Genomic DNA, 9,660 nt, shown 5'->3' with positions numbered 1-9,660 from the left:
ACTGTGGCCTTCAGCGGGCATGAATGGAGGGTCCAGGGGCTACCCACCCTGGCCTGGGCCTGGCCCTACTTTGTCCTCCCTTCCCCTGCACTGAGTCCTGGTTAATTATAACTCTGCCCTAAGTGCCCTGTGATGCCACACCCTGGCCAGCCGTGCCCAGGAGACCCAGCTGCCAGGTAGGGGAGAGGCCTGAGAGAAAAGACATACTTCCGGTTTTTGTGGGTGCCCCTGCAGCAGGGCTGGGCACCCTGCATGGAGCTGGTGAGGGTGGTGGGCTAGAGAAAGAGTCGTGGTCCCCTTGGCAGGTGTTTGTCAAGGTGGTCTGGGGGACCAAGGAGGGTGGGAAGCCAGGTAGGAGAGAGGTGGTGTTGGAGGAGGGACAGGCAGGTGCCTGGGCAGACAAGTTGGGCCTGGCCTGAGATTACTGTTTGCTCCCCGCTTTGAGAGCCTCTGTCCCCCAGGTCCATGTCTCAGCCATGCGCCCTGCGGAGGGCCCCCCACCCCACTTGGGCCCCTCAGTACTGCTGCTGCTGCAGTTCCTGCTGCCCCCCACGTCTGCCTTCTTCCCCAACATCTGGAGCCTCCTGGCCGCCCCGGGCTCCATCACCCACCAGGACCTAACAGAGGAGGCAGTGCTCAACGTCACCCTGCAGCTCTTCCTGGAGCGGCCACCCCCCGGGCGGCCACCCCTGCGTCCGGAGGACTTCCTGGTGAGCTCCCCTCAGGCCCCAGCCTGACTCCCCCATCCGATGGGACCTCGGCGTTGGCAGGGGCCTGGCTGCCAAGAGAATCCATGTTCTGCCAACGAGTAGCACCAAAGCCCTGGGACGGCTGGCCCTGGATGCTCTTAGCAAGGCCCGGACGTGTCCCTTCCCTGTGGGGCCCACATGACCCTCGCTGCCCCCAATGCCTAGCACGAGGGCCAGGTGCTGGGGAGGGTGGGCGGCGGTCCACTCCCAGAGGCGACCCTGGAGCCCTGCTACCCCCTCCCAGGGCCGCACCCTTCTGGCCGATGACCTCTTTGCTGCCTACTTTGGGGCTGGATCTCTCTCCCGGCGCTTCCGAGCCGCTGTCGGCGAGGTGTCTCGGGCCAATGCTGCCCAGGACTTCTTGCCAACTTCCAAGACCGATCCTGATCTGCACTTTGATGCTGAGCGGCTGGTCCAGGGGCGCGCCCGCCTGCTGACGGCACTAAGGGAGACCCTGGCCGCAGCCAGAGCGCTGGACTACACGCTGTCCCGCCAGCGCCTCGGGGCTGCCCTTCACGCCTTGCAGGTGAGACCAGAGCTTCAGTCTTCTCCCAGATGGAGAACTTCCCCATGGGCTTTCTTCCTCGTGCCTTCCCGTATTCCAGAACTCACGGGGCACTGTCTCCTCATGCCCTGGGACAATTTCCCTCTCCTCGCTCCCAGCATGGCAGCGGGCAGCGGGCACAGCAAGGAGGTCTCTGTAGCTGAAGCGAGCGAGGCTGAGAGAGAAAGTTGGCGGGGAGGTGGGGAGGAGCTGCCGGTTGTGTCGGGGTTTGGGGGATCGTTGCCAAGCCTCTGGGTGGGATGGAAAGGAACATGGATAGTTCCCAGACGGAGTCAGGCTCTAACGGAATGAATGAATGAATGAACGAACGAACAGACAATAGCCAAGCAGCCATGGAGGGAGGAGGCTCTGGGGTCTGACAGGAGCGGTGGAGACAGGAGGCTTTCTGGATGGGGCGCACGTTAGGCCCGAAGATGTGGGAGCCGTCAGACTGCAGCCTCGTTTCTCTCCTTCCGTCTCTCCTGGACCAGGATTTCTACAGCCACAGCAACTGGGTCGAGCTGGGGAGGGAGCAGCCCCACCCTCACCTGCTGTGGCCCAGGCAAGAGCTGCAGCACCTGGCACAAGGTACAGACAGGAGCCAGGTGGGGGGTGGGAGTCGACTGAGCTACCGCCTCTCTGCCCTGCCAGGTGTCATGTGGCGTAGGCTGTGGCACCCCTTCATCTCTGAAGGGACCTGGGGGGTCCTAGTCTCCCACCCCCCAGGTCCAAGTCACCAACGCAGCTTCCTTCAGGCCCCCTAGGGTCTTGTCTAGGCAAGGACAAAGCCACACGCGGTCTCAAACTTCGGTTGCGTGTCTGTGTCTCTCATGGCTTCCTGTGGGTCCCGGTCCCCTCGTTCTCCCAGCAACACCGGAAGCGGCCTGTCCGCAGCTCACAGAAGGCATAATTCCTCCCCATCCAATGGGAATTCCCAAACTTCCCAAACGTTCTAGTATGGTCAGAGCCTCACTCCGCCTCAAACTTGGGAGTTGTAGTTCTCAAACACTGGTCAGTTTATCACTTTACAGGTGCACCTGCAGGCTTTACAGTTCCAGCCGAGAGGAAAATCCAACAAGTCCCGACGGACAGGGAGAAAAAGGGCAGGGTCGGGGGAATCTTAGGTTCTGGCTCGTTTCCCTTTCTTCTCAGCAAGTGACCCCACCTGCTCTGACTGTGAGCAGTTAAGCTGCCCTGGGAACTTGCTGGACTCACAGCTCCTCACGTCCGGCTATTTTGGAACGCATCCCCGCAAACCTCCAGGTACCTGACGCGAACGCCCTTCCTTTCTCTCCCCCCTTGCCCTCAGGAGCTCAGGGCTGCAGGCCCTTGTCCCATCCCTGCATGCCGGCGCCCCTTTCTGGGAGAAGGAGAGAAATTCCCTCCTCCAGCAGGGAATGAGATGGGGGATGGGGCACCCAACCCCCCGGTGGGGAGCCCCTCCACATTTACTTCACGGCTATCCTCCCCAAAAAGTCACCGGTTTCCTGCGGCTCCTTTGGGAGAGGTGAGGGAGGAGGCCAGGTCAGAAAGGGCATCCCGGTCCCAGGAAGCAGTGAGTGGATGGTTGACCTCCACCTCCGGGGCCCCTCTGTCCGCCCAGGGAAATGTAGCCACGGGGGCCATTTTGACCAGAGCAGCTCCCAGACGCCCCGGGGAGGCATCAACAAGGACAGCACGGCCCCCGGCTTCTCCCCGCACCATGAGCTGCACCTCCAGGCTGCCAGGCTGGCCCTCCAGGCCTCCGTCCAGGTCCTCAGCCTCCTTCGAAGCCGACTAGGGGACAGGGACTTCTCCAGGTGCGTGGCCTTCTGTAGACGGGCTCCCTGGTGGACAGTGCTCCCTGGGGAGCTGAGACCCCAAGAAATGGGTGGACTTTCACCGGGTCTTCCGCCTGCTCCCAGGTTGCTAGACATCACCCCCGCCTCCAGCCTGAGCTTTGTGCTGGACACCACGGGCAGTATGGGGGAGGAGATCAACGCTGCGAAAGTCCAGGCCCGCAGCATCGCCGAGCGGCGGCGGGGCAGCCCCCTGGAGCCTGCCCGCTATGTCCTGGTGCCTTTCCACGACCCAGGTAAGCGCGCTCGGGTCTGGAGAAGGCGCGCCCAGCACAGAGGGTGGATGCCCCCCGCGGGAGAGTGGGCATCACAGCTCTGGTTCTTGGGCAGAATGGTGGAACACCCCGTGGTCTGGATGGGCCTTCCCGGGGGGCGCGTACACGTGTGGGGGGAACAGACGGCCCTTCCGTTATTTTCCAAATGCCAGCATGGTCCAGGAGGGGTTTGTGACAAATGGGGACGGTGCTCAGGGTGGTGGCTTTCATGTCTGTGCGTGGCGGTGGTGCACAGGTGACAGCACTTCTCCAGCTGTCCCGTGTGTGCCATAGCAGTCCATGCAGGAGCCAGGCTTCCGCCAGATGCCCTCTGCTTTCTGCGGCTTCTAAGCGCCCAAGTCAGGGCCGTAGAGGGAGGCGGATTTCTGCAGCGTGTCCCAGATACCCAGTTACATCACATTCAGCCTTGAGTTGGAAGTCAAAAAGACCCTGCATGGGTGGACTGGTCTTGCTGTCTATCCTGAGACTGGTCGTTTTAACCTCACCGTGCCTCTGTTCTGTCCTCATAAAAAGGCCAGCACACCGACGCGAGGGCCTGAGTGCGGGTCTGTGGACAAGAGGGTCAGCGGTTCAAACCCCTTGGGAGAAAGATGAGGCTGTCACTTCCATAAAGATGCGCAGCCTTGGGAGCCATGAGGGCTGGTCCCCACTGTGCCGGGGAGTTGCCCTGGGAAGGAATTCACTCAGGGACACTGGGCTTGGCGTGGTTTGGTGTTCGTACGTACCGTATCCTACCTCGCAGGCTTCAAAGGGTCCTCAAACAACATGCATACTGGGATATCTTTGAGGGCAGGATCGGAGCCTGATTTGTCCATTCGAATCCCACAGAGACTGACCCTTAAGAGGGACCGATGTGTGTTGAAGTCTGAATGCATGGATAATTTGGAACTGGACACTCATTGTGTGTCCAGGCGCTACTGGACAAAGATTTATAAAATCAGCTCACAGTTTTCCCCATCATTCTCTGCGGTTATTTTCTCTGATGAGGAAACTTGAGGCGCCAAGTGCTTTTGTCCATCCATCCATCCATCCACCCATCCCCAATAAAAGTCCACTGAGGAACACAGGAAGTGCTGCCATATTATTAAGGGAAGAGTCTTGGGGCCCAGCAGCAGCACCTAACCCCTGCCTTGCCCTGTACTAAAGAGCAGCTGTATAAATATAAGGCAATGTCCCTGGGCAGGACCTCAGTCATTTCATCCTCTTCCCCCCCGCCCCAGGCTTTGGCCCTGTCTTTACGACCAGTGACCCAGACAGCTTCTGGCAGCAGCTCAACAAGCTCCATGCCCTGGGAGGCGGAGACGAGCCGGAGATGTGTCTGTCAGCCGTGGAGGTCAGGCCCATCTCTTCTCCTCTTCTCAGCCCCTGCCACCAAGAGGAGCTGGGACCTTCTAGCATAGCCCTCCTCCCACCATCGTCCCTGTTCCCTTCCCACCCTGCCCTCAGGGTTCCCCACTTCCTTCTACCCGGCCCTCCCTTGCTCTCCCCATCTCCCGCCGCTGCCATTGGTAACACCAGCCCTTTCCCTCCTGCCAGCTGGCCCTGCTGCACACACCGCCGCTCTCGGACATCTTTGTGTTCACTGACGCGTCCCCCAAGGATGCCCTCCTCACCAACCGGGTGGAGTCTCTGACTCAGGAGCGACGCTGCCGAGTGAGCACGGCTGGGGGACATGGGAGCCCCCTGGGAGCAGCCTCCTAGCACGTCACCCACGCGGTGACGGCAGGGGGTCAGCGGATGCCGGTGTCCTGTTCCCCAATACTTTCAGTAATACGGGAGGGTGTGGGGCCCTAGGCTTGATAATGGGGAGTTCACATTTGAACCTGCGCCCGTAAGCCATTTGAAGCACTGGAGGTACGGTTCTCAAAAACTAATTGGGAAAGGTCCAGAGAGGTGGCTCACTGCTCACTAAAGGTTGGCCAGTCAGAGCAGGGGGGACATTGGCCTTGGAGACCCCATCACAGCAGTCAGTCCTGTAGAGACTTTGAGCACATGGTGACAGGTGGCACTCAGACACAGTACTGGGTTCTCTTTTGACCACAGGTCACGTTCCTAGTGACTGAAGACCCATCGAGGGCTCCGACTCGGGCCCGGCGTGAGGTCCTGTCCCCTCGGCGTTTCGAGCCCTATGAGGCCGTCGCCTTAGCCTCTGGAGGGGAGGTGATCTTCACCAAAGACCGGTACATTCAAGATGTGGCCACCATAGTTGGAGAAAGCATGGCTGACCTGGTGAGTAAGTGCGGGGACCAGAACTGACGAGCTCAGAACTGACGAGGTCAGACTGACGAGATGGGTGGGGCTGTACAGATCCCATGGCTGGGCTCCGTTCCAGTCAGCAGGTGGGAAGGGAAGCTCCCTGTGTGGTGCACATCTACCCAGCTTGCTCATCCCTTCCTCCATCTGAGCATCACTCTCTGCACATCTGGGTCTCCAGCGCGGGCCAGGGCAGCGCCACCTCATCTGTAATCCCGTGACTGACTGTTATATCGTCACCCCGGATCCTACCCTTTCTCCAGGTGTCGCTTTCCTTCTGTCTGCCTTCCTCCTCTGGCCCCACCTCATCCACGTCTTCTCTGCGCCCCGTCTCCCAAGGTCACCCTGCCCTTGGAGCCCCCTGTCCTGGCTGCCGGCAGGCTGCTTGCGTTCAGAGTGGATGAGCTGCTACACAGGATTACGGTTCGGGTCCATGGGGAGTCCATCAGCAGTTTCTGGATCAGGAATCCCGCAGGTGCCTCCAGGCTCAGGCCTCCAGGGAGAGGGAAGACGGAGGCCTGGAGGATGGGGAGAGAAGACCGGCCTTCAGAACGTTTGTGGGCCATAGCGTGAGGAGACGATGGCCTTTCTCCGTGAACTTCTGGAAGCCCCCTCTTAGGAGCAAAGTGGGCAGGGGGCGGGCCTTCAGTTCTAGGGGCCAGAGGGAAGAGAGAAAAGGAATCGTCTCCTGTGGCAATCTCTTGTCTTCCTCAGGGGTCTCCCAGAGCCAGGAGGAAGGTGAGGGTCCCCTAGGTCACACTCGATGCTTCGGGCAGTTCTGGATGGTGACGTTGAACGACCCCCCCCAGGCAGGGACCTGGGAGATCCATGTTACCGCTGCGGGCATCCCCCGGGTGAGAGTGCAAGGTAAGGAAGGAGGTGCTCTTGGGAAGGGGCCCTTCCCTCATCTCCGCAAGGCCTGCTCAGACTGCCTCTGCCTCCCCCAGCCCGGACCTCCCTGGACTTCCTCTTCCACTTTGGGATCCCAGTGGAGGATGGGCCCCATCCTGGCCTCTACCCTTTGGCTCAACCAGTCGCAGGTACACCTGTTCCTCCCTTGTTTGTGAATCCTGCCAAGATGTTTTTAAAGTGTTCAGCATTTTGCTTATGTGTAGTAAAGGACACTGAGAGCCCGAGTTAAGTACTCACATGCTAACTGAACGGTATCAAGTGCTCTGCGAGAGGAAGAGCTGACCATCTTGGAAACCCTAGAGGGGCTTATCTTCTGTCCTCTAAGGTCAGAGGTCAGGATCCATGGCGAGGGGTCTTTTGAGGGGGTTAAAGTGCACTTGATACGTTGGGCTGCTAACCAGAACGCCTTCCTGGTCTTCTCCCATTTAGTAGTTCGAAACCCGCTGCAAGAGAAAGACAGGGCTTCCTACCCCTGTAAAGAGTTACAGCCTCGGAAACTCACAGGGCAGTTCTATGCCATCCCGTGGAGTGCTAAGAATTGGAATTGAGTCCAAGAGAGTTGTGTTTTGGGTTACCATTGGTGTTCAGCTTTGATGGACTTCATATACGCAAGCCCATGTAATCATCACCCACTTCTAGCCCCATTTCATTCCCAGCCCCCCAGAACTCCCTCAGAGACAATCTCTTTTCTCCATCCCAGCAACAACAATAAATCTCACTGCCGTCCATCCAATGCCCACTCGTAGCGACCCTCTAAGTCCCATGAGTTTCTGACTGTTACTGCTGACCGTGCAGTGAGCAGCCCCAACTCCGACACCAGTAACTTTTGCTCCAAGCCCGTTCATTTGTTCCTCTTGGGTCGCTGATCTAAAGCTTACCACCTTTCTCCCCTGCCCTGCCCCAGGTCTCCAGACCCAGCTGCTGGTAGAGGTGACAGGGCCCGGGTCCAGAGCTCTCTCTGGACATCGTGGGCCGCATTTTCACAGTGTTGTCCTTCGGGGAGTGCCAGAGGGCACTGAGCTGGGCCGGGTACCCTTAGAGCCCACGGGACCCCTGCAGCGAGGTCTCCTGGCGGCGTGGCTTCCGCCCATGCTGCTGTCCGCGCCAGGATCCTTCTCTCTGGAACTGATTGGCCAGGATGGAGCCGGACAGGGCCTGCACAGGGCGGCCCTCCAGCCCTGCACTGTGGTCCCGGTGCTTCTGGAGGTGAGAGCCAGGGAAGGGTGTGCTGGGGCTGGAGCGAGCCGGGCTGCACCCTCTCCTGATTAGCCCACCTCCGCAGCTCAGTGGCCCCCCTGGTTTCCTGACCCCGGGCAGCAAGGCCCCGCTCAGCCTCCATATTGCCAGCTTCTCGGGCCCTCAGGATCTCCACCTCAGGACTTCCGTCAACCCCAGCTTCCCCCTCACCTCTAACCTCTCCAGGTGAAGCCCCTGAATCTGCTCCACTCCCTTCTGGCCCCACTGGTTGGTCTCAAGTCTGGGTTTCTGGTCCACGCCTTCCCCCAAAGGCCCGCCTCTGGCTCCTTCTGATTGGCCCTCGGATTCCTCATTTGCCTAGCATTTAGCCTCGCCCCATGGCTCTTGGTTGGGATGGGTCTGGGGTTCAACAGGTTGTCCTGGGTTCCTTCCTCTAGGGTTCATCTAGGGCAGAATGAGTCCGCCTGGGGCCGCCTGTGGCTGGAGGTCCCACACTCAGCCACTCCAGACTCCGTGGTGACGGTGACAGTGACTGCAGTGAGTGGCGAAGCCCGCTCAGTGCCCCCGACCTTTGCCTTCCTCCGGCTCCTGGTGCTGGCCCTGGCCCCTCAGGTGCGCTGCCCCCAAGGGCTCATGACCCTGCAGGGAAGGGTCGAACTGCCCCACAGGCTTTCCAAGGCGCTGCTCCTGGGTGGATGGGAACTGCCCACCTTGCAGGTGGTTACAGAGCACTTTAACCTCTACGCCGCTGTGGCTGCCACAGAGAGGAGAGGGTGGGCCTCATGGGCTTAACTTGGGTGCAGCCCCAGCCCCACCCTGACAGTCTCTTCCTTCCCCCAGGTCCAGTCCGCTGCCACCGACCACTCCGCCCGGCCTGTGCTCCCCACCAGGGGCGCTGCCCGTGGCCCCTCCACTCTGGTGACTGGCGGCGGGGCTCCGGGGAGGGCAGCGGGCAGCACCTGGTGGAGCATGATTGTTGGGGTGCTGCTGCTCCGCCTGGGCTCTCAGTAAGGCAGCAGCCCGTAGCGGGTCTCAACCTGGGGGTCGAGACCCCTGGGGGTGGGTGGGTCAAATGACCCTTTCACGGGGATTGCCCGATTCATAGCCGTCGCAAAATGACAGCTCTGAAGTAGCAACAGAAATAATGTTATGGCTGGGGGTGGTCAGCACAACATGAGGAACGTTGTTAAAGGGCCACTGCGTTAGGAAGGTGGAGAACCCCTGCAAGAGGGAGGGGTTCCCAGGCTCCTTCCCATGGGCCCCTCTGCCGAGGAGGGCATTCAGGTTTGGCCCCCTTTTCGCCCGGAAGCTGGAATCAAGGTTTTCTCTTGCACGTTGCCCCTTCCGTTCCTTAGTCTGGGGGTGGAGGGCAATGGAGTTTCCCACAATGCACTGGGCACCCCCAACCTCTTTGAGAGCCAAACCAACTGCTTCTTACGGGAGTGAGGTGCCTTCCGTTTCTCCGTAGCACCTGTCATGTTCATTCATGCTCTCCCAGGTCGGGGAAGGGGCAGGGTGCAAGGATGAGCTAAGGTTGGGAGTGGGGCCAGAGGCTACCAGGAAGGTAGCCTGGATTGACGGAATTCTTTACATTTGAACCTCCAGAGCAGCTTGTTTCATTTTGGTAATTAAAACTGAAAGAGTGGATCAATAAACATGTCTCTTTCCGAGAGGCTTCTGACGGCAGATCTTTATTTTTTCCTGCACATCACGGAGGGGAGCATGGGGCATGAGACACAAAAGAGAGGAGGTGGGGGCTTTCAGGGGCAGTGGAGAAACTACGGCAAGAGGCCTGACCTTCAGCCGACCTGCCGCCTAAGCCACTGACTGAGCTGCTGGGTCATCAGGAAGCAGAATCAAGAGGCCGGGGCTCTGATTCTACCTCGTCCTTC

General features: G+C 59.8%; 1 protein-coding gene across 1 annotated transcript; it reads left to right on the top strand.

Moving 5' to 3' along the window:
• The first annotated feature begins 474 nt into the window (after positions 1-474).
• Positions 475-9,408, top strand: VWA7 (von Willebrand factor A domain containing 7). The gene is made up of 16 exons (XM_075554162.1): positions 475-710; positions 994-1,275; positions 1,785-1,881; positions 2,446-2,556; positions 2,897-3,092; positions 3,198-3,367; positions 4,627-4,739; positions 4,943-5,059; positions 5,450-5,635; positions 5,999-6,134; positions 6,374-6,526; positions 6,607-6,699; positions 7,476-7,777; positions 7,854-7,993; positions 8,206-8,380; positions 8,609-9,408. Exons 1-16 carry the CDS (start codon positions 477-479, stop codon positions 8,777-8,779), a joined length of 2,676 nt encoding a protein of 891 aa, XP_075410277.1. The 5' UTR covers positions 475-476; the 3' UTR covers positions 8,780-9,408.
• Positions 9,409-9,660: the final 252 nt, after the last annotated feature.

This window comes from Tenrec ecaudatus, chromosome 7, assembly GCF_050624435.1.
Source record: "Tenrec ecaudatus isolate mTenEca1 chromosome 7, mTenEca1.hap1, whole genome shotgun sequence".
In the NCBI taxonomy this organism is placed as follows: domain Eukaryota; kingdom Metazoa; phylum Chordata; class Mammalia; order Afrosoricida; family Tenrecidae; genus Tenrec; species Tenrec ecaudatus.
This window is presented reverse-complemented; position numbering and strand designations above follow the sequence as displayed.